The 26,876-nt window shown below is 46.7% G+C and overlaps 1 protein-coding gene across 1 annotated transcript in view; it reads left to right on the top strand.

Annotated features, from left to right (window-relative positions):
* Positions 1-26,267, top strand: part of SEMA4C (semaphorin 4C) — a 60,136-nt gene extending 33,869 nt beyond the window's left edge. Inside the window, exons 3-15 of the mRNA XM_088152138.1 lie at positions 6,990-7,138; positions 7,718-7,780; positions 10,161-10,259; positions 10,365-10,461; positions 10,685-10,801; positions 12,547-12,698; positions 13,555-13,730; positions 14,085-14,229; positions 15,809-16,031; positions 17,730-17,845; positions 18,905-19,062; positions 19,328-19,398; positions 23,257-26,267. Of these exons, the coding sequence (XP_088008264.1) occupies positions 6,990-7,138; positions 7,718-7,780; positions 10,161-10,259; positions 10,365-10,461; positions 10,685-10,801; positions 12,547-12,698; positions 13,555-13,730; positions 14,085-14,229; positions 15,809-16,031; positions 17,730-17,845; positions 18,905-19,062; positions 19,328-19,398; positions 23,257-24,098 (2,408 nt within the window). The 3' untranslated portion in view covers positions 24,099-26,267. The remainder of the gene's footprint in view (positions 1-6,989; positions 7,139-7,717; positions 7,781-10,160; positions 10,260-10,364; positions 10,462-10,684; positions 10,802-12,546; positions 12,699-13,554; positions 13,731-14,084; positions 14,230-15,808; positions 16,032-17,729; positions 17,846-18,904; positions 19,063-19,327; positions 19,399-23,256) is intronic.
* Positions 26,268-26,876: the final 609 nt, after the last annotated feature.

Raw genomic sequence — 26,876 nt, 5'->3', positions numbered from 1 at the left:
GACAACTTCTACTGGGAGAGGGAGAAATACGAGGAACCATGAGGACGATGAACTTCAAGCAATTTTCCAGAAGCTTTTGCTTCCTTGGGGAACTGATTTGAGATTCCAGGAAGAATTAATAAGCCAAAGTTTTCCCAAAATAGCTGCTGCTTCCCACTGAAGGTGGGGGGTGACAGCTGAGCCGATTTGGAGTCACTGGTCTCTGTGACTGGTAGGTGTCTTCAGACAGGTCTTCCCTACAACTTAGCATCTTCAGTGGTTGTTGGGAAGGGATTTTCACTCCCAGAATTCCTGGCTTGAACAGCTGTTAACATCAGGTTGGGGAGACCAATGGATCCCCTTGGCCCATTCTTGTGAATAGGCCATAAGCAAGCTGATAGGGACTTTTGGGTATTAGAGTCCCAACCCATCTGGAGGCATCAGGTTGGAGAAGTCTGTGTTGGAATGTCCTGCAGAATCCTTTATAAAATGTTCTTCTGGTTTGATCTCCCTTCCAACTTCAGATGGCTGGATTAAATTAAAGTTCCAACCCAATATTTTGTTTCCACCAGTGGCCAAGGTTCAGGATACTCACAGACAAAGGCATCTATGCCTAGACATCTCTATTTAACTATCATAGATGTTAGCCATTGATAAGAAAAGGAATAATTCACAGATTGCTTACACTGGAGATTAGCAACCTTCTCAGACCACAGGTATTCTTAAATTATATGCAATGGCTACCTCATGTTTATTTTTTTTTAAGCAATTGATTTTGGCTTTAGTGCCATGTTTCTCAACCTTGGCCACTTGAAGATGTGTGGACTTCAACTCCCAGAATTCCCCAGCCAGCATGGCTGGCCGGGGAATTCTGGGAGTTGAAGTCCACACATTTCAAGCGGCCAAGGTTGAGAAACACTGCTTTAATGGATGTCATTTAGAATCAATTATTGCATTTATGCCCTATCTTTTCTCTGAGAGCTCCAAAGTGACATGCCCAGGCGTCTTTCCAAACAACCCTGTGGGTTGAGCTGAGACAAAGAGACTGACCCAAAGTCACCAAATAAGCTTGGTGGGTAAATGGGGACCAGAATTCAGATTCTCCTTGCCTGACACCTTAATCATAATACTTTCTCTCTCGGAATGTGCAAAGTATATACGCATGTCATATTGGTAATCATCAGCAAAGAAAAACATGGAGGAGTCATTTGACCATGGCTGGGTGTGCAATCAAGAAGGTTCCAGCTGGAGAGAAGTAATGCAATATGTGGTATAATAAATTAAGTCATCTAGGATAACCGATTGCAGAAGATAGGTTCAAGTGAGCAGACTCAAGATTGTTCTTCCTTTCGGCTCTTGGCCTGATTAAATTTGCTGTTCTCCATATACCTAGATGGCAACAGGTGACATAGGTGAGACTGCCTATTATTCTTATTAGTGTTGGTCACACAGTCAGCCAGATGTTTAGACTGGATTTGGCATTTTTATCTACTTATTGAGTCCTTCCCAAGAACCTGGGATCATGATGATGATGATGACGACGACATCAGCTCAGGAACAATGTTTTCTCTCTCTCCCCCCCCTTTTTTTTTGCATATATTCTAAAATTATTACAATGCTTGATGTTTGCCATCAAGATTTGTGTTGCAGTTTCCTTTTGCATGGAAACATATTTCCCCACCTTGGAAGATCCCCAGTCCCTGCACTGGATTGTTGTATGGTTGGTGTTATCTTCTGCAGGGGGCAGGAAGGGCAGTGAGTGTAGAGGGACCATCAGGGACCATCAGAGAACACATCACACCACCTCCTCTGTGCTGTTTGGGAGGATGGCTAGTCAGAATAATCAGCCTTTCTGGAGCATCCAGGTTGGGAAGGGCTGATGCGGCAGACAGACACCTCTCAACGATACAGATGTTGCTGTGGTTTCCCTCCTGATGTGTCATTCACCACAGTCTCAGGAGGACAGATGAAAAAGTAGATACTGCCCTGCTTTGAGCCTTGTGGGAGTGCAGTGGACCCGACAAGGTGGCACCACCATCCTCAGCCCCAGATCTGCCTGTGGCACCTTTAGTCACAAGATGCTGCTTTAGAAAGAAAGGGCGAAACAGAACAAGCGACCAGTAGTGCGAGGATCAGTGACAGCTTGATGTCCTTCTGCGTCGCCGTTTCTGAGCTGAGTGCAAGTTAACTTTTTTGCAGGGGTTCCTGTCGGGGATCCCTGGCCATGTTTAATCTTCTCCTCTGTGTGTGTGTGTGTGTAAGTGTAAGTAAGGCTTGGAAACTTGCATTACACCTAAAAACGGAACGCTGGCCTTGTGTCCTGTGGGCAAACTCTGCCCCCTGAGTTCCATTTTCCTGGAGTCTCGCCCACCCAGAGGGTTTATGGTGGAACTCCCATCCCCCTCCTGCTGATCTCTTTCCAAAGGGTCTCCTTCCTTGCACTGCCTCCCACCCACTCCATTTCCTGGGGTAGGAGAAGGGGCTCCAGCCAGATTTTCTGGGCCTTTTACATAATGCAGCACATGTAACTTCAAGCTTCTGCTTGGGCCCAAGGCCTAATCAATGCCAGATGAATGACTTTTGGGGTGCCTTTGGAGGCCGGCATCTTTTAGGTGCCTGATTAGGAGCTCCAGGAAAGCCCGGGGTCTCCACATATGCGGGAGTGCCTCTAAGAGGGGTAGCTCCAAAGGCTGGTGCCACGAGTGCTGAGGGTGGATGGGATATTTGGTTAGGAATCCACATGGAAGGATCCACATGGGAGGCACATTAGCTCTGCGGTATCTTTAGTGCTAAGCATCCGTCTCCAAGCCTCAAGGAACAACGAAGCATCCGTTGGCCAGGGTGTTGGTCCAAGGGCAGCTCAGCTTGCTAAATTGATGATGTAAACCCCTTTTTGCATTTTGAAATGCCCCTCTGTGCTTCTCGGCTTAACGAGCTGTCTGGAAAGATTGGAAAGAAGTAGCCAAAAGATATCAGGTGCCTTCTGTTTCTTGACCTCTGCAGTGCCCCAAATCTTACTTTGTTTTTAATTTGTGTTTAAAACTGGTAAGCAAGTCTCTGTGGGGTAGTATTGGAGTATGCTGATAAACCGGAAGCATTGCTGCTTGCTTAATTTGGCCTTTGTGGCTCCATTCTGGATGTTTGGAAGGAAGGGAGAAGGCAAGAGGTTCTTCTGGCAGGTGAATGAGATTCCTCCTCTCCCACCAAGCTGCCTTCCGAAAGCAAAGCCTGGAGAATCTTGAGCAGGGTTTCTCAACCTTGGCCCCTTGAAGATGTGTGGACTTCAACTCCCAGAATTCCCCAGCCAGCCATGCTGGCTGGGGAACTCTGGGAGTTGAAGTCCACACATCTTCAAGGGGCCAAGGTTGAAAAACACTGATCTTGAGCATCTCTGTGGCCGAGGTGCAAGACAGAACCCCACCAACAAAGTGGAAGGGTTAAAATCTGAGCCAGCCCTTGTTGTCCCCAAAGCCAAACCGTGTCCCTTGCAGCAAGATGAGCAGACGAGCAAGGCTTCGTAGGATGTTTCCTTGATTCCTTACAGCTTATGTGTGGTGGACTGATGTGACTTTTTGGAGATCCAGACGCTGGAAGCTCTTTTGGCTAAGTTGCCTCCTTGTGCCAGACCCCCCGGGGTGACCAGCTATTAGTCTGAATGGACTACATGCTCTTCAATTCCCTTTTTTCCTCCCCCTGTGCAGATGAAATGGAGCATGGCTCTTTTGGGTTTCATTTTGCTTTGCCAAGAAAACGCTGGTCTCACCCCTTCCTTCATCCCTGACTCTGTAGCTTCTGGTGACTTACAGAGAGGCTAATTTGTTAATCACTGAGCTGTGAACGGAAAGCAGGTTGGAGATTAACCTTTCCTGATGTGGCATTCCTAGGAGACAGATCATGTGAGCAAAGCTGGCTCACTGGATAAACCTTCTCTGCCAAGAGGAAAGACCGTGGATCATGGGGTTTCACTGGGGGGCTGCCTTCCCCAGCCACTTGGTTCCACTCCCTTCCATTGCCTCTCCCTACGGTTAAATTCAAATTGGGTATACACTGAATTTGGCAAAAGATTACCCCCAAGACATCACTCCCCATTGCAGATCTGTTGCTTGCTTCTTTAGGTGGGTTTGGACCTGTTCTGTTCTCTGGGTGTCTGTCCCCTGTGGCCGTTGTACTCAGAGAGGGCAGGAAAACTTTTCCACCCTTGAATAGATTCTCCTGCATCAGGCAGAACGTAGAAGACCAATGCTGGGGAGACATGGTTGCGTTCAGGCTGTTGTATGTTTAGTTTTTCCTTCTGTCCCTGAATCTTCATAAAACTGAACTAATGGGAGAAAAGTCATTCCATAGAATCTAACTGATATCAGGGGCCTTTTGCATCGGTTGAGTTACCAAAACAGCCCAGGTTAACACCATAACTTTGCAAAAGTATGCTCGCAGACAGTTATGGTTAAGACCCAGGAGGGAAGGGCAAGGAAAAGAGCAGATTTTTCCTGAGATTGGCTTTCCCTCCCCAGATCTGGCTCGGCAGCCCTGTCTTTGCCCTGGGCCTCCGTTGCATAAACAGCCTTTGTTTTTCTTTTCTTCTTATTCAAAAAGTGGAAAGTTCCAAACCCGTATCCGAAGAGGTCACAGGGCCTTGCAAAATGCAAAAGCAAACCCCTTGGAACTGAAATGAAATCCATTGCTGGTCTAGAAGAAGTTGGACATCTTCCTGAAGAAGCCTTAGACAGTTTCTGATCCAGAAGAGCTCAAGATGACACATTGCACGGGAAATATCTGTCACGGGGTGGTGGGTACACTGGGTGAGAGCGCTGTGGGTTTTCTCACCAAATATCTACCACAAGAGGGTTGCCAGCTCGTAGAATGGGTACCGTGGTGGGCCTGACCAATCTCTCAGTACTCACTCCCCAAAAAACTAGAATGGCTGTTCCTTGCCACTCTGTCATGCTTTGACAAGGCTCTGTACCACCCAAGGTAATCTTTGCCCTTTTTCTAGGCAGGGTGAGCCTGCTCCACACATGGGAGTCATGAAAACCAGTCGAACATCTCGGCTGCTGCCCGTCAGGCTTCACGCCAGCCCAAGCAGTAAATCTTAGCTCTCCAGACAGTAATAAGCCCATATCCATTCCAGGATCTTCTTTTCGGCAGGAGGTTCACGGGCACGGCACAGCTAGGTGAAGCTCTTCGTTGCAAGCTAGAACGAAGCTGCAGAGCCCCAGCAAACCTGCCTGCTGCAGTACGCAGGAATCAGAGCCTGTGCAGGGGGGGGCTGAGTTCTGTTATTCATGAGACCCCTAAACCTGACTTGAGGATGCAGCCCGATTTGACATATTTGAATTGGTTTATTCAAGAGTCGCTGAGATAATTCAGCAACTGCCTGTATGGAAATCTGCACTCTTGGTTTACGTTCTTTTTTTCCCCCTTTTCGATTCAATGGGTGTTTTGCTTCTCTTTTCTTGGTCTTGAGAAGCACTTGATCCACCTGTGTCAACAGCATGATCCTCCTACCTGGAGAGTCACTGGTTCCTCTCACCGGCATCGTCCTTACAGGTCCGTCCCATTTGCACTTCTTGCCCGCATCCATTGTATTTCCGTTGTGAAGTTTTTCAAGTTGGAGGATCCCCTTCCTTTAAAAAGGACTGAATTGCAGCAGTGTGGCCAAACATCTGCTGATCTCTGCCCAACTGAAGTCCTGGTGACATTTAAAATAATGAAGAGAGCATTTCTATAGCATTCTGTTTTGCCTGTTTTATATTCCTCCATGCGAATATAGCTGCTTATATTCTAAAACTGACCAAGTGATCATTTTAAGGTTTCTGATTTCAAGTTAAAAGTTGCCAAGCCTTGAATTAAAAGCTCTAGAGTTAGAATAAAGGCAGTTCACTCCCCACTGAAATTGGAGACACTGAGGGAGATTCTGTGGCTTGTTTTTTATTTTTTTTTAAAGTATTGTATTATTTTTAAAGAAGCAAATGGGGACCCTCCTGAGAATGGGAATAAAATGCTTAGTCTGGACGCCCCTCCAAATGAAAAATAAATTCACAGTAGTGTAGCTGTGGAAATCATTGTGCTGTTTTCTGCAGGAATATCTAGAAACCAGCACAGTGGGGATGAGCAAGGCTACCTTTGCTGCTGGGAAATATGGACATTTGGAGACAGCCTTATCTATTATATTAATTTGGTTTCTCCTGTGGAAGGAGTGTGTTGGGGTGCTATAAACAAGAGCCAAGAATCTTTGGTGGGGTGAAAAAAAAGATTCAGGTAGGAGCCTATCTTTTTTAGAAAGGCCACAGAAGAGGGCGTGGAAAGGGGTGTGTTGGAAAATATTCATCTTCATCTCCTATCTCCATGTCATCCAGAAAGAGCCCATGAAAACTGGGAAGGATTAGACACCTCTGCTAGCTTCAATACCAAACACAGAATCGCTATTTAAAATGTGAATCCCCAGCTTTAAGCTAGTAAATATATACAGTACCCAAAGGAACTAATCATGAGCATAAATGAAAAAATATTCCTGCAAATGGCATTGGGAAACATGAAAAAAAAATTAAGCTCTAGCAGCCTGGGGGGACATCTAATCCCAGAATTCTCATCAATGGCCATGCTAGCTAGGATTACTGGGAACTGTAATCCCCACATATTTGGAGGGCACCAGTTTGGGGTGGAAGGTAGTCAAGAAAGCTCAGGCAGATGTGAAGTTGTTAACCACCCAGTGCCTGAAAGATCATAAAACAATGTAATGAAGGCAGCTGGCAGATTTCTCCAGGTAGAACTTTCTAAAGCATGGGAGCCACCATTGAAAATGTCCTGTCTTGCTGGGCATTATTATTTGTTAGCTGGAGCAGCCAGACGAGGATGGTGATGTGCACTGGACGATTCCTAACAGGTCTGCTCACCCAGAAGAAGTTGCCTAGACAACTAGAACCCGCTCACGGGTTTTCTGCCCCAGAACTCTATGGAACTGGAGCTGGAAGAGTACCACCTTCTTAAGGTTGTCCACCTTTCCCTTGCAGAACTGAAAGAAGTAACCAAATGTTTCTCGAGGGCAGGAGTGTCCAATTATACAACACTGACCCTGGCTGACCCCAAAGGACTGCTCTACGTTGGGGCTCGAGAAGCCATCTTTGCCCTAAGCACCAGCACCATGGAGCTGGAGGAAGCAGTAAGTAGAAGAATGGGTTTGGACTCTGGATCTTCTGCTTGCCAGCCTGTGATGACTTCTTTCTGGCCACTGGTCCCCCACAATTCTGCAAATGAAATTCTGCTTAGTTCTGACTGTTGTGGCATTTGCAACATGACCACGTCCCTTAAGGACCAGACAGCAGCATTTAACCTGCGTCCTAGGTTTGGTCTCCTTTAAGCTTGTTTTTGGTGGCCTTAAGTGCATTCTGAGCCCACCAATTTCCTTTGTTTACGGTTCACTGTCTTGTGCACACCTACAAAATGCTTAACTCTGTAATCAAGTCCAATATGTATGAGAGGCAAGTGGATTTAGACTTGTGAGGGATGATCGCGGTCCCTGTTGAACTCCTGGTTAAGGAAGTAGGATCTGCCCATCGTGTGGTCCTAGATGGAAGGGCAGGTCCCTGCGGGTTTATGGCCCAGGCACTAAATCAGCTTTCCCCAGCCGTCCTCCCCATCATCACCAGCAACACAACCCAAGGTTTTTGAGACCGGGTGGGGCCAGCCTTCAAATGCTATTGCTCAGAGGGTGATTAAGAGAAATAATTGTCCTTTGCAGATACTTTGGGAAGCTCCAGCAGAGAGGAAAGCCGAATGCATCCAAAAAGGCAGAAGCAATCAGGTAACGGCTTTCTGGAAACTCCACTTCCTGTCCCGTCCTTTTGTAGAATCTCTTTACGCTACAGAGCTGATGAGAAGGAAGCTCAACTGTGTGAGCCTGGGGGGAAATTATTTTTTGTTTAAGTGCTTTAGAAAAATATTGGTGGCAAACTCTGTTTTCAAACGAGGGTCCGTCCGTCCTTCCTTCCTTCCTTCCTTCCTTCCTTCCTTCCTTCCTTCCTTCCTTCCTTCCTTCCTTCCTTCCTTCCCTCCCACGAGAGAAAGGCCGGGAACGTCTCTTTTGAACGCCAGGATCTGCTCAAAATCATGCATGCTGCATCTTTAAGACAAAAAAAAAAACAACCCACAAGCAAGCCCCCTCTTTTCCTTTAGGACCCTCTGCCTTGGAGTTTTTTTTCCTGTGCCAGCGTAGGCTGCTCTAATCCACTCAATTAATCAGTTAATTGACTGCAGTTTCTCTGGGAATCACTCCTGATCCTTGCCAGCTGCATTATTTTTGCTCCTCTGGGGTGAGTTAAGTGGCTGATGAAGAAGGGAGGGTTCTTGTGTCAGCCCAGCTGGGGTGGCCTTGGGGGACTCTGTGCTTCAAGGCCATATCCTCTGTGGCCACCTTCACATGGATGGCTGGTGCTTATTCAGTTGATTTGCTCCTCCCCGTGTGTGCAGTTGGTAAAGATATTAGGTGGGGTTCCCTGACTGGAAGAGCTGCCCAAAAGTAGCCCCTAAGTTCCAGGTGGCATCTTGGGGGGTGGTCAGTGACATGCTGCTTGCTTGTCTTGGAGAAAACTTGGGAACCCCATTCCTTTGTTTAGAACTGCTCATGGGCTATGGTTCATTCCTCCTCCAGCCCTGGGGAGACTGGGAGCTTTAAATGCTTCAGGGAAGAGAAGAAATTCCATGCATGCAAAAGGTTAAGCTTAGCTGGAAGAGGGCCAAGGAGAAAAGGTAGAGATCCACCACCAGAAATGGTCTCCTGACTCAATAGTGTTTCTACCAAAAAAGATAGGTGTGCTTAGATGTGGTTGCTGGTTCTCCTCTCTCCAAGTTGATAGGCTTGGAGCTCCATCCATGCTAAGCTCTGCGCATTTAACAGGTCCTCTTCCATCCCAGGTTGTAGTTTGTGGCGAGTAAAAGGACCCTTGTTAGGTCATTCAGCACCAGCACAGTGGCTGGGGAGCATTTCTACGGCAGCGTGGCCTCTCTGCCAGTCGGCCAACAGGGCTCTGAGATGGCCTATTGCAGATGATCGAGAACTTTGGCTGTTTGGATAATGAGCTTTCTAGTCAGTTCAGCTACATCTACGTTCTCATAGAGGATATCATGTTCCAGATTTGTTTATAATAATGCCTGTTAACCCCATTCAGTGATGTATTCATCCTGTGGATAGTTCTTTTCACCCTGAGAGTGGCTTTAAAGAAGTAGAACTTTGCTGGCTGCTATGGGGCAGGATGAATATTCCGTCTTTGCTGATCTAAGCAATGCAGAGGGGAGCAAAGACACCCCAGTGACACTGTATTGGTGGACGCAGTCAATGCCGTGTTTTTCATCGGCTCCACTTATCATTTTAATATTATGCTGGAAAGTCTTGGTGCTGGAAATACTTGCCTTAATAACTTCCCTCGAATCATGTATATTTAATATCAGTTTAAATAGCTCAGGGTATTTTTCATTAATCAGAAGTAGCTTTCATTAAAAAAAGATTGCAAATCTCTGGTTTATTCATCCCTCTCCATTAGGCCCGGTGAATTATTCTATGTTGGCTGTAGGGTGCCAGATAGAGAATGCTGGTGACTGTCATTTGAATGGGGGTTCAAATTTCAACTTCAGGTTTGTTGGTCCAAAACAAGGCAGGATTTGTGAGCCTAGAAAAAAGCCTGGCTTGTGAAAAGAGCAACAAGCCAGGATTCTTAGTTGGGGTGGCATTCCTGATTTGCTTAATAATTCCACTGGTGGCTGGGAGCAAAACAAGAGGGAAGATTTGTTCCGTAGCAACCCGCAGTGCAGTGACAATAAGCCAGGGTTGACCTGAATTCTGGCTTCTTATTCCCTGCCAATGAGGCCGCTGCACCTGCGCGTTTTGCCCTGAAAAGGTACATTCTGAAGTTTCCATTAAAAATGCTCTTTAAAATTAAGAATGGGGAGGGGACATTCAGCAGGCTGCTGAACTCTTCCCTCTGATGTCTAAATTCCTTTCCTCCCTCTCTCAGGTTTCTTAGATCTTTCTACTTCAAGCCAATCTTAGCAGCCTTGAGAATTAGATACCTGCTATTAAAGATGGCTAAATTTTCAGGATGATGAATTTTGTGCAACAGCAAAGCGAACGCGAAACCCAGGCCTGCTTCGGTGTATAGCTTGTTAACAAACCACTTCTTTCTCTCCAGACTGAATGTTTCAACTACATCCGTTTCCTCCAGACCTACAACAGCTCTCACATGTACACTTGTGGCACGTACGCCTTCCAGCCCAAATGTGCCTACATTGTGAGTAGAGCAGAAACGTTTTCCTTCCATGATCTGTTTTGAGCAGCCCAGCTTGTCATCAAGGTTTATCAACAGCCTATGTTTTGGGGGGATGTCTTTTTTTAGGATCTGGCCACGTTCTCCTTGGACAGATTCTCCTTTGAGGAAGGCAAGGGCAAATGTCCCTACGATCCTGCCAAGGGATACACAAGCCTCATTGTGGGTAAGTGACCACAGGGCTGCTCCGTTTGGAGCCAAAGGGGCTGATGGGAATAGGATATAAAGGAGAATTTCTTGGGCCAGAGGGAAGATCCAACTTCTAGAGAAGTTCTCCTGCCTGGTTGCCTGTTGGCTTTACTCACTGTAGACAGTCATCTGCTCTTTCTAGGGTAGGACCCCTAGGTTTCCCATTCGCTAGGCTAATGCCTTCCCCTTGCTTGTTTCAGAGGAAGAGCTGTATTCCGCAACACACAACAACTTCCTGGGCACTGATCCCGTGATCCTGCGCAACTTGGGCCCCCAGTATTCTGTCAAGACTGAGCACCTGCCTACGTGGCTGAATGGTGAGATGCTGCGGAGGACAGGGTGATGGTTCTTCTGTTGAGCCTTTTCAACCTAGTAGCACAAGGGTTTGTCTTCATGAACCAACATTTTCTGTGTTGGGCAGCGGGAGGATCGCAGTGACCACAAGTGCCACATACTGGATGTATATATCGCTTATGCTGTTTGTATTGTAATAATTGGCTTGGAGTAACTCACTCGTTGTATATTCCAAACTGACTAAGTTTGCACAGTGGACTAGACCAGGGTTTCTCAACCTTGGGGACTTGAAGATGTGTGGACTTCAACTCCCAGAATTCCCCAGCCAGCATGGCTGGCTGGGGAATTCTGGGAGTTGAAGTCCACACATCTTCAAGTCGCCAAGGTTGAGGAACCCTGTACTAGACTGCACTCAGATGAGGGTGGCCAGTGGGTGGTCAGCATGTGGTGGGAACCCAGCCCGTCTCTTAGCATGTTTTAGGAACCAGGCCGTGATGGTCATCCAGAATACAGTGGATTTCTTTGGACATCATCACGCATTGTATGAATGCAGGGTTGAGCTGGGCTGCTAGGTCAGGATGTGGCAGAAATCTCAATGACCACTAGATGGCAACAAAGAGGTTGGGGGTGCGGTATCTCCTGGCAGCCATCTCTCTGCCACCATCTCTTGGTAGCCCTAGAGTGCTACATTGTGGGAGTCCATCTGGATTGGAAAGTGGTGCACAAGAAGTTGCTTTACCCCATCAGATCCCACTAGGAGGTATATAGATATGCAGGGTGCTGGGCAGAGATCTTGCACAGATTCTGCTATGTGATCTCTTTAATCCAGGTGGGAGCATAGGCCCACTTTTCTTAGCACCCCCAAGCTCTTTGCTCTAAATTAATTTTGTTTTAATGAACTGAAAATAAATAAGTGGGAAGCTGACATTTTGTTTATTCGTTCAATTTTTGGTACCAACTGGCATTCTGTAAAGCGGTGCACCAGTCCTTAGCACCATCTAATTCCTGCCTCTCCTTCCATGCAGACCCCATCGGCATTCTTAGAAAATAAAAAATGGGGGGGGGGGTTGGATGTGCGTGGCTGCAATCCAGGGCTTGCTTTGGAAGTGTGCCCACTGCAGGGAAACTGGGCTGATAGAGAACATTCCAGGGGGGTGAACGGAGTATTTTTGGCAGGTGACTCCTTTGTAACTGATTGGGTTTACCGGAACAAAATGGGTCATGAGAGTCGTTTATGAGTGTGCCCATGACATGATCTAAAAATGACTAATGTGTCCCTTCTCACAAGAAGATTTCACACTCCTATAATTCGAGAAGGCGGAGATCTTATACAGGCAAGGCCCATTTTTTACACTGGATTACAGCGTAGACATGGGTCAGATGATGTTTGGCCCTTCTTATTGTGAGGAGATGTTCTTCGACATTTGGCAGATAAATTTATGGCCCCAAATACTCGGTGGAAGAACCGGTGTTGCTCACAGCTTATGAATGAGTTGCTTACAAATGTCAATTATCTATGGAAGTTTACAGTGAAATATGGTCATCCTTTACTGAAATGGTTGTGTAAAACATACACGCGTGTGAATGTGTTCTGGGGTTGCGTGTATAAAACAATTGCATATGATTTTTGTTCTGTGGCTTTCTTTTTTCTGCTTTTGTTATTTTTTTTCTTTGTTCTGTTTTTTTAAAATAAAGCTGTTGGTGTATTTGATGGAGGATTGAGGGGACCCTCTGCCTCTCTTCATCCTGAGCCTCTTTCTCTCTGCAGAACCCCATTTTGTGGGCTCAGCATTCATCCAGGAGAGCAAAGGCAGTGACAAAGGAGATGACGACAAAGTTTACTTCTTCTTCAGTGAGCGGGCAGTAGAGTACGATTGTGACATTGACCAGGTGGTGGCTCGAGTGGCTCGTGTCTGCAAGGTAGGCTCACCTCGGTTGTGGGACAGCACTTCCTGGGGTCCTGTAGGGCTGGAAGAACATCAGAACAAATCCTGGGGAGTGAGTTTCTCTAGGCCAGTCACGGGGAAAAAATGGCCCACTCCTGGCTAAGATCTGAAGAGCTGCATCCAACCAGAGGTCTGTTGGAGCTGTGGTTTGGTTCTGGAGACGCTGCTGGGGAGCTCACAAGAGTTTGACTATTTTTGCTCCAAATTCCTGGCCATTGGAGGCTCCCTGTCTCTGATCTCGGATTGAAGAGTCTCCAGAAACAGATGCAGCCCAGCTGGGAGGCCAACTGAGGACAGACACTTCAGGCTTAGAGGAGAAAAGAAGTGACGCTTGGTTCCTCCAACAATTAGCAAAGTTGGGTAGACGATGGCTTTGGGACCATTTGCCAGAACTCAGAGCTCTTTGGATGAAGACCAGGTCCAACTGCAGTAAATACATTATTAATAAAATGTTGGGTGCCATTAATCTGAGGACATGTATCTTAGAGAAGACCAGTGTTTCTCAACCTTGGCAACTTGAAGACGTGTGGACTTCAGCTTCCAGAATTCCCCAGCCAGCCATGGGGAAAGCCGTCTTCAAGTTGCCAAGGTTGAGAAACACTGGAGTAGACCAAGACTGTCCACCTAGCCCAGGCTTCTCTACCCTCATTGGGCTTCAGCTCCCATCGTCCCAGGATTGCAGAAGTTGGGACTAGCTGAACTAACATATGGTGATGCTCTTCTCCAGTTTTCCCCCTCCATGGGGAAGGCTCTCTCAAAAGATCAGCAGTGGAGCTTTTGCTTGGCAGGAGAATGAAGTGGTACAAAGGCCCTTCTTCTTTCCCATGCAGGGAGATGTTGGCGGTGCCCGTACTTTGCAGAAGAGGTGGACGACGTTTCTGAAGGCCCGGTTGCTGTGCTCTATTCCAGAGCAGCAGCTGCATTTTAACCGGATCCAGGGGACCTACACGCTGAATGGGGATCACTGGCGCGAGACCAGCTTTTTTGGGGTCTTCCAAGCACGCTGGTAAGGCACGACAGGGTTTCTTGGACGGCATGGACCCAACAGCCCTTTGCTCTAAAAGCGCTCAGAAGATTGAATGTTGGCTGCAGATTTTTTCTCTTTAAGGGGGAGGGACCGGGGGGTTCACCTTCCCTTTTTAAAAAGAGGCAAGCTTGCATTGCATAAGGCTCTGGAAAAATATTTTATGGGTATCATGCGTAAAAACCGGGCAGAGCTCAGGTCACTCTGTCGTGACTGCCATCTTGACTTTTTTCACCATTCTCTGCAGATGCCCCTGTTACACTTGTTTTGATCCAACAGGAATAAACCTTCTCAAACTTGAACTCCCAACCCCCTGTTTTTCTTTATTTCCTCCAGGGGAGACGTAGATGTTTCTGCCATTTGCCAGTACCAGATTCTGGATGTGCAGAAAGTGTTTGAGGGCCCCTACAAGGAATACAGCGAAATTGCACAGAAGTGGATTCGCTACTCTGACCAGGAACCGGTTCCTCGTCCAGGAGCTGTAAGTCCGTGTCCCCACTGAGGCAGGATGCCTCACTCTTGCCCCTTCTGTCCTGCTTGGGGGGGGACATTCTTGTTACCTTTGTTGTTACCAAGCAGCCGATGCAGGTAGTCCTCACGTAACAACTGCCCTTTTAGTGACCGTTCGAAGGTACAATGCTGAAAAAGTAACTTTATGACCATTCTTCATACTTACGACTGTTGCAGCGTCCCTGCAGTTACAAGATTTGGGTGCTTTGCAACTGGTGGGTGTTTACAACTGTTGCAGCATCCCGCAGTCACATGATTGCCATTTGCGTGCTTCACAACCAGCTTCTGACGAGCTATGGAGAAGCCGGCAGTAAAATTGCAAGTCACAGTCACATGATGTCTCGCTTAATGACCGCGGGTGATTCGCTTAATAACCACAGCGGAAATGAGGTTCTAAGCCTATCGCAGTCACTGATGTCTCACTTAACGACCGTGTCACTTAGCGTCAGAGTTGCTGGTTCCAATTGTGGTTGTTAAATGAGGACTAACTGTATACAGTTTGTGGGGGGTGAGAGGTGACTTCTTGGGGTTTGTTTGCCAAAGCCAGATTTTTCTAGTGCAGCCTTGCTATTCTTTAACCTCTTGTTACTACTTGGGTTAGTTGGCACCCCTGTATCCAAGGGTAGTCACACCTTGAGATATCTAGGTGAGGTGGTACAGCTGGGGGGGATATGAATGGTTATTACTGGATTGGCTTGGAACACATGGTGCGCACACATGCTTTGTTCCTTCTGCTCTGTAAATTGGTTCCTTCTGTGGTGTTCCCTTTGCTAGCACACAGACCATCTTCCCTTCTCATTCTTGTCCTTGTCCCCTACCCCCTAGATCAGTGTTTTTCAAACTTGGCCACTGCTGGCTAGGGAACTCTGCGAGTTGAAGTCCACACATCTTAAAGTGGCCAAGTTTGAAAAACACTGATCTAGATGATCACGCTTCTGCTGGCCCATCCCTGTGAGTGAGCGCTCCTTGTTCCTTGGTGAGGAATTTCCCTGGTTCAGGAGCTAACGAGTAGAGGTGGAGGAGAGATACAAGGCTTTAGACTTGCTAGCAGCTCGCCTTTCTTGGCTCCGGTCTCTGCATATCATAGAGAAGCATCGAACTGTAACGTTGAAGGAACCCCAGAGATCATTTCATCCAGCTCGGTGCAGTGGGCAGAAAAACCAGTTAGGACAGGTTCATAGCCCAGAGACTAAAAGGAGGATTCTGTAGGAAACATTCTTATCGCTGCTTTGCACAGGTTAATCTTGAGCAAGAACTGAGCCTTAGTGGAGAGGCACCCCTTAAGATGACATGACTTCTGCAAATTCGACTTTGCATGCATGTTCTGTAAGTGTGTCATAATGTTTACCATGCGTGCAACACAAAATAGTGCGGTCCAAGGATTAATACTTGATGTATGCAAAAAAAAAAAAAATCAGGTTGCACATGGCTTTCCAGAATGAATAGCTCGGTAGGCTTGGTAAAGCCTATATTTTCCAGAGCCAAGTTTTTGCCAGGTCCCTGTATTTTAAGCTCTGATCTAAATCCCGCTTCTGTTGTCTTTCTTCCAGTGTATCACAGATTGGCACCGGCACAACAGTTTCTCCACTTCTCTGGAGCTCCCAGACAACACCCTGAACTTTGCCAAGAAGCACCCGCTGATGGATAAGGCCGTGCCACCACAGGGCAACCGCCCCTTGCTGGTCAAGAAGGATGCCAACTTCACCCAGCTGGTGGTGGAAAGAGTTCATGGACTGGATGGGAAACCATACGAAGTGCTGTATATTGGAACAGGTACGGGCTGAGGAACGCCAGGAAGAGGGCAAGATTACAGCTGGATTCCCATAACGTGTCTCACAGAGTCAATCAAAGTTTTGACCGCTACATTTTGCAGCATGCTAATCTTGGTTATTTTTAATCTTAGTTATTTTATCAAGAGCCAGTTTGGCACAGGGGTTAAAGGCACCAGGACAGAAGCCAGGAGGTTGTGAGTTCTAGCCCTGCTTTAGGCATAAGGCCAGTTGAGTATCTTTGGGCCAGGCTCTCTCTCTCAACCCCAGGAAGAAGAAAAGGAGAAAACACTTCCAAAAATGCTGCCAAGAAAACTGCTTTTCTGTGTAATCAGCAGGAATCAAAACCAACTCAAAGACACAAAAAAGGAGTTATTTTGTGGTTTAACACATTGGGCACACATGGCTGTTTTTGAGGGGTTAATATTTAAGAGATAAACCCCACTATTTTCTGGCTCTAAAACATCTTTGGCTGGCTCTCTCATAAAATATAATCAGAAAAATAATTTGCTTTATTTTGGAAGGCATTGGCAGACATTTTTGTTCAGTTCTGCTAGTTAAAAATTGATCAGAGATGAGAGAGACAAACTTTTAGGAGGGATCATGTGACTAGGAACATTTTCTCCTGTGTGTAAAACAAGTGTGAAATGCCTCTTTTGAGACAGAGCTTCTCATCTGCCATTTTTATTATTAGCAATTTCGAAATGAATAAATCACAACTCCCTTCATCAAGGAGTATTTTTAGTTGGTAGGGATGTTTTAATTGCTTCTTCTAACCACTTAGCTGATTTTTTAATAAACAAATCCTTCTTTTGAAGCATTCAGCAGAAAGTGATTAAAGCAAAAAAGGAACACCAAAGCAAGAAGTAAAAATTGCAATAACCCAACAGCTCATTTTAAACGTGGCCTCCCACGTTCCATCTAGCCGGACTGCAAAACCACTGTCTCTTAAGAGAAGCCAATATGGATTAGAAGGACTGGCGGGCAATGCGATAATTAGTGCTGATGTTTGGATGCAGAGAGCTGAACTGGCTGCATTTGGAGGACTGGGTGTACCCTAAGTGCCATTATGATGTTGAAGCAGCATTGGGAATTGGACTCTTCTGGCAAGAGAGGATGAAAAGAGGATGTTTGCTTATTTAAAGCATTGAAATGGCCACCCAACTCAAACAATGCAACTTTAACATTGTCCTGGGTTCTCTGTTCTGAGCCCATGTCCCTGGCTGGTCAAGACCTCCTGGAAGGGGGCACGTGGTTGAGTCCAAGTAGTGGCTAATGCCTCACCGTGAGAGGGGGGTGGTACTTCCTGCCTTGAAGGAGATGGTAGTATGTCCCCTTCTCGAGGTCATCCTTAGACCCAACAAGGTTGGATAACTGTGGTCCAGTCTTGAACCTTTCCTTTTTAGGGAAGGTTGTTGAGAGGGTGGTTGACCCTCAGATGCAGAGGACCCTGGCTGAAGCAGATTGTCTGTCTTCTGCTGAGTCAGACCTTGGTCTAGCTAGCCCACATTTCCCAGCAGTGACTGGCAGCTGCTCTCTGAGCATCAGTGGGAGTTTTTCTGCCCTCTTGGAGATGTCAGGATTGACCTTCTGCATGCAAAGCTGGTGTTTGCCACCAAGTGATGTCCTCTCCTTAAGAAGGGGGTCCTTATAGTCACTGAACGGTCTCCTAAGCACTTACCCTGATCTGGTTTTTGTGCAGAGAATGGCTGGCTGCACAAGGCGGTGGCCTTGCCTTCGGGTGTCCATCTCATAGAAGAACTGCAAGTTTTTGAGGAAGCCCAGCCAATCAAGAGCCTGGTGTTATCTGTACAAAAGGTAAGAAAGGTCCAGATATGGTGGGTTCCAAAGTTGGTGAACTCCCAGAATTCTTAGTCTTTGGCCATGCTGTCTGGGAAGAACTGGACATTGATGTCCTGATGCCATTGGGGAAAACATGAACATCTGCAGGTGGGGGTCAGGGGAGGGGGGGTTGGTAGAATGAAATGTGCACAGTGATGTCATCATGTGTCTGCCGTGAGTTTTGTTCCATCAGACTTCAGGAAGCAGGAATACAGTGGCAGCATTTACTGAGATGAAGCCTTTAGACACATCCCTTTAGTGTTATGGTGGTTCTCTGCCAGTGCTGCTGGGGAAAGTTGACACCTAGGATAAAGTTGAAATTTCAGGAAGTACTGACTGTTCCTCCCAGGGCTGTCCTCGCTGTGCATACACGCAACCTCCCCAAGAATAAACGGTGCAACTTAAAGCCACTATCTTATATCTGATAATTGGCATGTAAAGGCGCCTGTTGGCGATTAGGATCTGGTGGAACGAGGCGTCAGGTAATAGGAGAAAGTTACCAGTCAGGAACCGGAGAAGCATGTCATAGAAGAGGACCTGGATTCACAGAATATGCTACACCCGAGGCCAAGTTAGCCAAGTGGAATTGCTGTGTTCCTCTCATGTGCTGCACCCAAGTGAATCAACTGGTCTAGTGATGGTTTGGTTCACCCCACAGGCTAAGGCACTGTCTGATCTCCAGAAGATGTTGAACCACACGCTACCCAACCCAGCTTAGCCCTGATCCAGCATAATGTTGAACCTGGCCTGTGAGACAGAATTATGGAAGCCACGGCCAATTTCTGATTTCAAAGGTTTCCTCAGAAGTTGCCTGCCTCTGTAATCATCAGGGCTAGAAACTTAGTTGACAGAATAAACAGAATTAAGGTGCCACATTTGGCCAGAGATCTTTGTCATAGTCTGTCTGGCACATAGGATCCCTAGCTTTCAGAAGGCAGAGGTGGTTTTTTCAGGCCTCCTCAACGTCAGGATGGGGTGAAACAGGAGGACGCCAGATCTGGCCCTGCTAATTGTTTTCTTCTGCTTCATTCTTAGAGGGTCCTCTTTATCGGCTCCAATTCACAAGTCATCCAGGTACCTGTGGCCGACTGCAGCAAGTACCGGACATGTTCCGACTGCATCCTCGCCAAGGATCCGTACTGTGCTTGGACTTGGAACGGAAGTCGTTGTGTCCGCATCGATGCTTACGATGGGTAAGAGGCGAAGGGGCCGTGGGGGTGGTTTACAACCCCTTTGTCCTCCCTGTAACCATAAGGTCTAGAAACCAGATCTTTCTCAACAAGGCTGTAACCTTTGGATGCCAAGAGCTACATCAGCACAGGGAACTGGCACACGAGCGCAATGCACCCAACTCCAGTTTTGGTCCTGTTCTTTCTCATCCTTAGATCATTCCTTGGCACTGTTTCCTAGCCTAGTTCTATTTCTCCTTGGTGATGGATTGACTTTTGGCTTTTACAGGACCTCAGCGCTGTTCCAGGATTTGAGAACGGAGCCAATGATGTGTAGCCCCTTGCGTTCTTCCAGGCCAGGTCAGTCCTCCAAAGAAATGTCAACTCTTTGGCGATTTTTTGTGGGTGTGAGAGAGAGAGTTTTGTAATATTTACTCTTGGTGTTCTGAAATGAAGATGCAGTTACCAGCACGACCGTGTGTTTTGAAACGCTGGCTCAGGGAGTGTGATGAAGATCAGCTTCAAATGTGCCTTTGGATTGGAACACGTTTGTTCATTCCCACTCTATTAAAAATATTGGGGAAATTCCTGCGTTTATATCAATGTTCCTCAACCTTGGCGACTTGAAGATGTGTGGACTTCAACCCCCAGCATGCTGGCTGGGGAATTCTGGGAGTTGAAGTCCATACATATTCAAGTTGTTGAGGTTGAGAAACACTGGTTTATATCTAGCTTGGGGCTGTTTGGGACCATCTGCACAAATACAGGCACTCTTGTTGTCTGAACAGTCCTGTGTGGTTGGTTAGGAAGAGGTTAGGGTCCTCAGCTATGGCAGGATCAAAAGTGAAGCCTCTTACGCGTGAAGCCCTGTGATTGCAACCACTTTCTAACAGCAGCTTGGGTGTTCGCGGCAGTCAACCCAGAATAGTGTTACCTGAGCTTCAAATGCAAGCTTCAGGCTCATACCTCATAAACTAGAGAAAGAGAATGTGCTCCACATTTTTAGCAACCAGTAACTCTGCTCCAGTTGCTGCTGTGAGTTTTAATCTCTCTCTCTCCTTTTTTAAGTTTAGTTTTCCATTTGCAGATGTGCCCAGCTTTAAATCTTCATCCTTGCTCATCCAAGGTAGATTTTTTAAAAAGAGCTGTTTTGTCTACAGGTGCCTTGGAGAAACGAAGGATCCCTCCCATCATCCTGTTTTGTCTGCCTGTCTTCCTCATTTATTTATTTACGTATTTATTTATTTATTGCAAATAGTTTTATGATCTATTCAATCACCTGACTCGAAATGGGTGCCAGCAAAACATACCGTATGCACCATGACAGTAAATCAAAGTTATCGCAATTGCCAAAAGCATCAAATCATAATATAAATTCAACCTAATTTATAACATTATCATAGAAACCATAACATCTTACAATATCAGAGCAGCCAGATTCATCCCCAGTCTAGGGACACGCCCCATTCTAGCCTTAGTCCCCAAATGCATGTTTCAAATGCCACGTTTTGAAAAGCTTCCTGAATTTTAGAAATATGGATTCTACGTCTGGTGTCATAGTCTGGGTGGCTGTTCCCTTCCCTTGTCAATTTGAAAACAGCCGGTTTCCGGAGAAGCCCATCTAATCAGTTTCAGAATGCTCCCAGCACTTGGATGGCTCCCATCAGTGAAGCGGATAATACCAGTGAAATATGTTACAGTCGACAGTGCGTGGAAGCTGTGATTGCTCCAAAGCACCATCCTCAAAGTAGTCAGAGAAATGAACAGATGCTGGAGGGAAACAAGTATCACAGGGATTGGTGGGAACAATTGTGGTATGTTCCGTGAGCATAGTGGTTGTTGCATTGTTGGGGCATGTTGTCAATACAGATGTGGTCCAGCTTTCTCCCTTTAGAGTTGACATGCTGTGCTTTCATCCTCTGTGGGGTCCATAGTGGGAGGTGCAGTGGAGGTGATTTCTGCTAGCCGCTGTGGGGTTCAAAACCTTGTCTGAAAAGAGTTAGTGCTTATGGGAAGAGACAACAGGTGTTGCCTTTCTTCCTGTTCATGGGACATGAAGGTTATTGCCTTTGGCCTCCCTTGGCAAAGCTGAAGTGTGAAATCCTTGTAGACAGAATGTGCAAGACAGTGGAAAGCTGTTGAGACATATTTTGAAGTTGTTTTCGGAGAGGAAGCCAGGTTAGCTAATGGTAGGAAAGAACAGAATAATAAAAATAATTAAAAACTGATGGAGACACGCAGAACAAACGTGTTCATTTTCAGAATGGGAATGCCTGAACGGGATGTCTAATTCATCCACCTTCTCTCTTGCTGGGCTAAGAACTTCCCAAATGACGAAAGAGCTGGGTTCATACAACATGCTTACAAACACATACAACCCAGGTTTACAAACACAAAGATCCCCATGACATGAAACCACCACGGTCTGATTCGCACAAAATGTTAAGAAAAGGGCTGGGTTCCCACCATTTGCAGACCCTCAAACAGGCTCACTTTATGAACGAGAGAGAGAGATTTTAACTGATCCTAGCTTGATGCCAACCTAGACCATAAGAATGTCCCTATTTTGTTGTCACAACAACCCATTAAAGTGATGTAATGGGATCAGACATGGAAGAATAATTGATTACGGCTGGGCAATGAAATTGTGCAAGTTTCTGGAGCTCTAAAAGGCATTTAAGTGCAAAATGTTTCAGTGGGACAAATCCAATCATTCTCCATAACAACAAATATCCGTGCTTATTTAAATGTATACTGCACTGACATCGTAATTCACAAGGAATGGATGTTTATGGCTTTACATAGCAGCATTGCACCCACTTAAGGAAGCTATTAAGCCATAGGAAACAAAGAGTAAGATCAGGCCAAAGTCCAGCAGCCACCTTCCCCGGCAGATCAGGGCACACATTTGTGACCTCAGGATGGTCCACAATGCCATATCACTCAGTGACATCCCCACAGCCTCTTTTGAGAATTGACCCCAATCTGTAATTTTAGCATGACCCACAAGGAGAAACTCTTAAATTTCACAGAATAATCATAAGTAACAGGCTTGAGAATGTAATGGGCAAAAGAAATAACCTTGAGGAACAAGAGGAAGAGCAACAACCAAGACAATGGTCAGATGAAAGAAATTTATCTGGGGCAGAAATGTAATTTGAGAAAGCGTCTCAGACATGACCCTCCCTAGTTCTCATGAAGATGAAGGGGGGTGGGAGCGAAGCACATTCAGTCTTGCAAGATTCTGTTACCATAACTTTATAATAAAAGTAGGATTAACCTGCATGACTTTGGTTTCCTAGTCTAGTCTATCTTGAATTAACATAACATTCCATTAATGGACTAAATTTAAGTGAAAATAACATTTTGTCACAGCCGACTTTTGCAGCCTATGAACATCCCCTTCAAGGACCAAGCCCTTGGGCCCCCAAACATGTTCATCCCTTCAAAGAGATTCTTAGCCAAACCTTGTATTCTTAGTAAAAGAAGGTTTAATTGTATCCACCTCTGTCCAGCCCTTTCTCCAGATTAGGTTCACTTGATTAAAAAAAAAAATCCTTAGTATTTTAAAACTGAAGGATAAACTATAGACCTTCTTGAGGTCTGCTGATCTCGCATTTGACTCTGCCCTGATGCCTACATCAACATCATGCATTTGATGAAGTGACTTATAGACCTCAAAAGCATACACCGATCTTCCTTAACCTGCTGTCTTCCAGATGAGTTGGACTTCAGCTCTCATAATCCTCAGCTGGCACCACCAAAAGGAATACCTGTGTTTGGCTGTAAGGGGCCTAAAATACTCTGGAGCCCATCAGTCTGAAAAGCACAATATCAGTGTTTTTAAATAACATAATAGCTCTGTTGCTGTAAGCTCTTTGCAAAGTTTAGAATCCTGGGTATGATGAAACCTGTGGAGATCAAGAAAGTATTTTTCTGCCAAAGGTCTCATTCCAGCCAGGAGGACAACAAAGAGGGGTAGGGAAGTCCAAACAAGTATCCCTGCTGTCCCGTGTCCACCATAAGTAGAAGTGGGCTACCCATGTAGCTTGATCTAAAGACTTCCTTTGCTTTGTTTAAGGTTTTAAATCTTATTTCCAGGACTTCTTGTGCATGTTGACGCTTGATACACAGAGTTTGTGAATTGATTAGGGTCTCCATCAACTGACAGAGTTAACCCCAGTCCATTCTTCTGTCTTTTACTTGTCCTCTCCACAGGGACCAAGATGAGTTCCAAGAACATCACCGTGATGGTTGGAACGGACCTGGTGCTACCTTGCCGGCTCACCTCCAACCTCGCTAAGGCCTTTTGGACCTTCAATGGGGAGGATTTGGCTGAAAAACAGAGTTCAGTTGTCTATGATGCTCATCTTCAGGCACTGATTGTTTTGGGCATCAGTCTGAAGCATGCTGGGTTGTACAAGTGCATCCAGCTAGAGGAGCTGAATCAATTGATGGCTGAGAGTTACCAGGTCAGCGTGTTGTCCGGCCCAGCCGTGTCGCTGGAGACCCGAGCTCCCTTGGAGAACTTGGGCCTGGTCTGGGTGGTGGTGATTGCTCTGTCAGCCGTCTGCGTGGTTCTCCTGCTCGTGGTGTTTTCCCTGAGGCGCAGGCTGAAAGAAGAACTTGAGAAAGGCTCCAAGGCCATTGAGAGCACCCTTGTCTACCCCATTGAGTTGCCCAAAGAGCCCAAAAGCCCCACCTTTATTCCCAGCACCACCTCGGACTCCGACGAGAAGCTCTGGGACCCCGCCAGCTACTACTATTCAGACGGTTCCCTGAAGATCGTCCCGGGTCATGCCGTGTGCCAGAACGGGGGCACCACTCCCTCACCCACCACTAATGGCATTCCTGGCCAGCCTCTGCAGTCTCCGCACCTCCACTCACCCAACCGCATCAACCTGGGCAACATCCGGGGCTCGTCTTCCAACGGCTACATCCGCCTCAATTTGGGCACCGAGGAGCGGCCGGACTACAGTGACTTGGCGGAAGAGCTGCGTCGGAAGCTGAAGCAGAGGCAAGCTCTGCCTGACTCGAATCCCGAGGAGTCTTCGGTGTGAGCTGCCCGGCAGACTTGTCTGACGAATTACTCAACTACCTCATCAACTAGGCCGGGATCACTGCCCCCAGCCAAAACGACTCTTTCTTTTTAAGAAAAGAACCCAGACACTTTTGTAACAGGCTTCCTCACATCCCCAATTTTGATACACTGCCAAGACCCCTTCCCTCGCAGCTCTTGCATCGTTCAGTGTTCCCTGCTGTGCTTCCTTTGGGACCATTCCCCGGGTTTTGTGAGTGGTGGTCTTCATTCCTTCACCCTGGATGTTCAGTCTGAGCCTTCAGAGCAGTGTTTCTCAACCTTGGCCATTTGAAGATGGGTGGACTTCAACTCCCAGAATTAATTCTAGGAGTTGAAGTCCACCCATCTTCAAGTGGCCAAGGTTGAGAAACACTGGTCTAGAGACTTGCCCTTTGGCAGGGAGACCCTGAGCCGAACCCAAGCCTGTTTCAGTTCAAACAGCCACACGGGAATGATGTTGAAATGGTTGTGCGAAAGGCAAGCTGGAGTGTAATTCCCGTGCCAAGGTTGCTGTTAGCTTCATAGCTACTGATTCCACGTTTCTCTGTTCTGTCCTGGCTGCCTGCAAGAGTGGGACTCTGCAGCTAGCGATTTTCCCTGAAAGCAAAACTAGGGACCAGGAGGATGGCAAATACCCACCCCCACCCCCAAAGTAGGACCACTTTGGGGAGAATGGGACCTTGGAAAGACAGGCTTCCTAAAGGTGCAAGGTGTGTGTTGGGAATCTCAACCGAAGAGAAGGGGTACGTTGAGGGGTGGGGAACGCTGTTAGCCGTAGCTTGGGCGTCCTCCCTCATGGCCACATTTAAAAGTGTGTGAAAGAGATACCCTCAACCCACACAAGAGCTTTCCTTTTCCAGCTGTGGTGGGATATCTTTTGGGGGTGTGGAACGCTTGGTCCTGATATCCTTCTGGGGGCTCCAGGAGGTCTGATGTCACTGGAGTCGGTGGGCCAAACGTTCCAGCCGGAGTTTTAAGGAATGCAAGGCTGAAGATGTCTGTTTTGCTCTCGCATCTTCACCAAAAAAAGACATCCATGTGTTTTGGTCCTATTAATTTTGAGGGGGCTCTTTGGGCCACATGCAGAGGAATGGGTTGACGGGGGTAATTCTGAGAGTGGATGAAGGCAAGCATTGGGGTCAGTCCCACATGGCACACTCTCCCTGCTAATGCCTTGCACCTTCCCTTTGCAGAAGGGTGGTACCAGTGAGAGAATCCCACCCTCAAATTGTGCAGTTGGGCTCTTTCGTATCATGTGCCCTGTCTGCTTCATAGCACCCCAGGCCCCCTTTCTGCAGGATACTTGCAGGGTACTTCTCCTTCCTGCAAGATACATGCAGCTTCAGGAAGGGTGTGTGTGTGTGTACTCACGCACATGGACATGATGGTCTTCTGCAGGTGGATTAAGAGAAACAAGTGCCATCACATGCTTCGTCACACAAATCACGTTCTTTGCATCACTCATTGTCATGACACATGTGACATTTTGTTTCTACCAGACAACGAATGTGTGTGTATGTGAGAGAGAGATGGAAAAATGCTTTGTTCACCCAAGATGCTTAACTGGGTCAAGTGAAGACTTGCAGAGGCAGCCACCCCACATGTGAATTGGTTTGTGGAAACCTTGGCTCGTTTTAGGGTGATGTGCAAGCCTAGCTGGTGAATTGATGGTTCAGTGCGTTGGGTGAATCCAGAATGTAGATGACATTGGCCACAAGGTTAAACATATCGTATGAATGCAGCCAGTGAGCATCGGCGAGAGAGAGAGAGAGAAATGCCCTTCCTAAAGACACGAACAAAACTGAATTTCTCTGCCCTCCTTTTCTAGTAGGGAGCATGCAATTACCTACATCCATTCCAAGCCCTGGTCGTCTTCCATGTGGCCATTCCCTTTCCTGTCCTGCATGCTTCTCCCGCCATCATCAGCTGATGTTTCTTTTCCTTCTTCCTGGACCTTCTTCCTTAAAACGCTAGTATGTACATAATGAACACAGTCTCTCGTTTCCCCAGCTTGGTTGCCCTGCCCCAAATTGTAATTTATTTGTTATTGAAATGTATTTATTTGACGGAAATGTACAAATATTTTTATACTAATAATAAAATGAAGAAGAAAGGGGGGAAAAAATCAGGCCGTCGTGCTGTGTTCTTAGTTCTTGACCTCCCTCCAAGTCACCAGTAACGTAGTGCATATTTATGCTGGTTTGCAGGCTTCGTAGTTGGTATGAAGAAGAGTGTTAATGCCACTGCATTTTAATGAGAGTATCCAAGGGCCTTGCCCAAGGCAGGTAGGAACTGAGCTTATATTGGCATAGTGGCAAAAGAGACAGCAGGAGAGAAGGTGAATGTAATCAGCTTTCTGCTTCCTGCATCTTCTCAATGAATTGGGCTGGGAGAATCCCAGGATTCTCTTTTTAGGTATTGAGAGAGTTGATATCCTGGACATTCCCCTCCAATGGGTAAGACGGGTAGCAGCTAATCTACTTGAAGGTCCTTCTTACCTGAGCCAAAGGGCTGATCTGCAGAACCATGTTGCCCCAGCATTCAGGAGCATCTGTGCATGTGCCTGGGTCAAACAAGTCAAGATGGCGGCCGCCATCTCGAGATCAATGGATGATGCTCACAAAAGGTGCAGGTCTTCCATAGCATGATCCCAGCTGCCAACTTGATTTTCTTGACCCCCACCCCTAGTACAGAATTAGTGACACAGGTAGTACAAGGTTGGCAAAGAGAAACTAGGTGTTTCTCAAGGGCAGGAATG

The sequence above is a fragment of the Python bivittatus genome, unplaced genomic scaffold, assembly GCF_059951505.1.
Source record: "Python bivittatus isolate LINGU-HERP-01145 unplaced genomic scaffold, Pbiv_v1 ctg000680_np1212, whole genome shotgun sequence".
NCBI lineage: Eukaryota > Metazoa > Chordata > Lepidosauria > Squamata > Pythonidae > Python > Python bivittatus.
The sequence above is the reverse complement of the archived record's forward strand: the minus strand, read 5'-3'. Positions and strand labels throughout refer to the sequence as shown.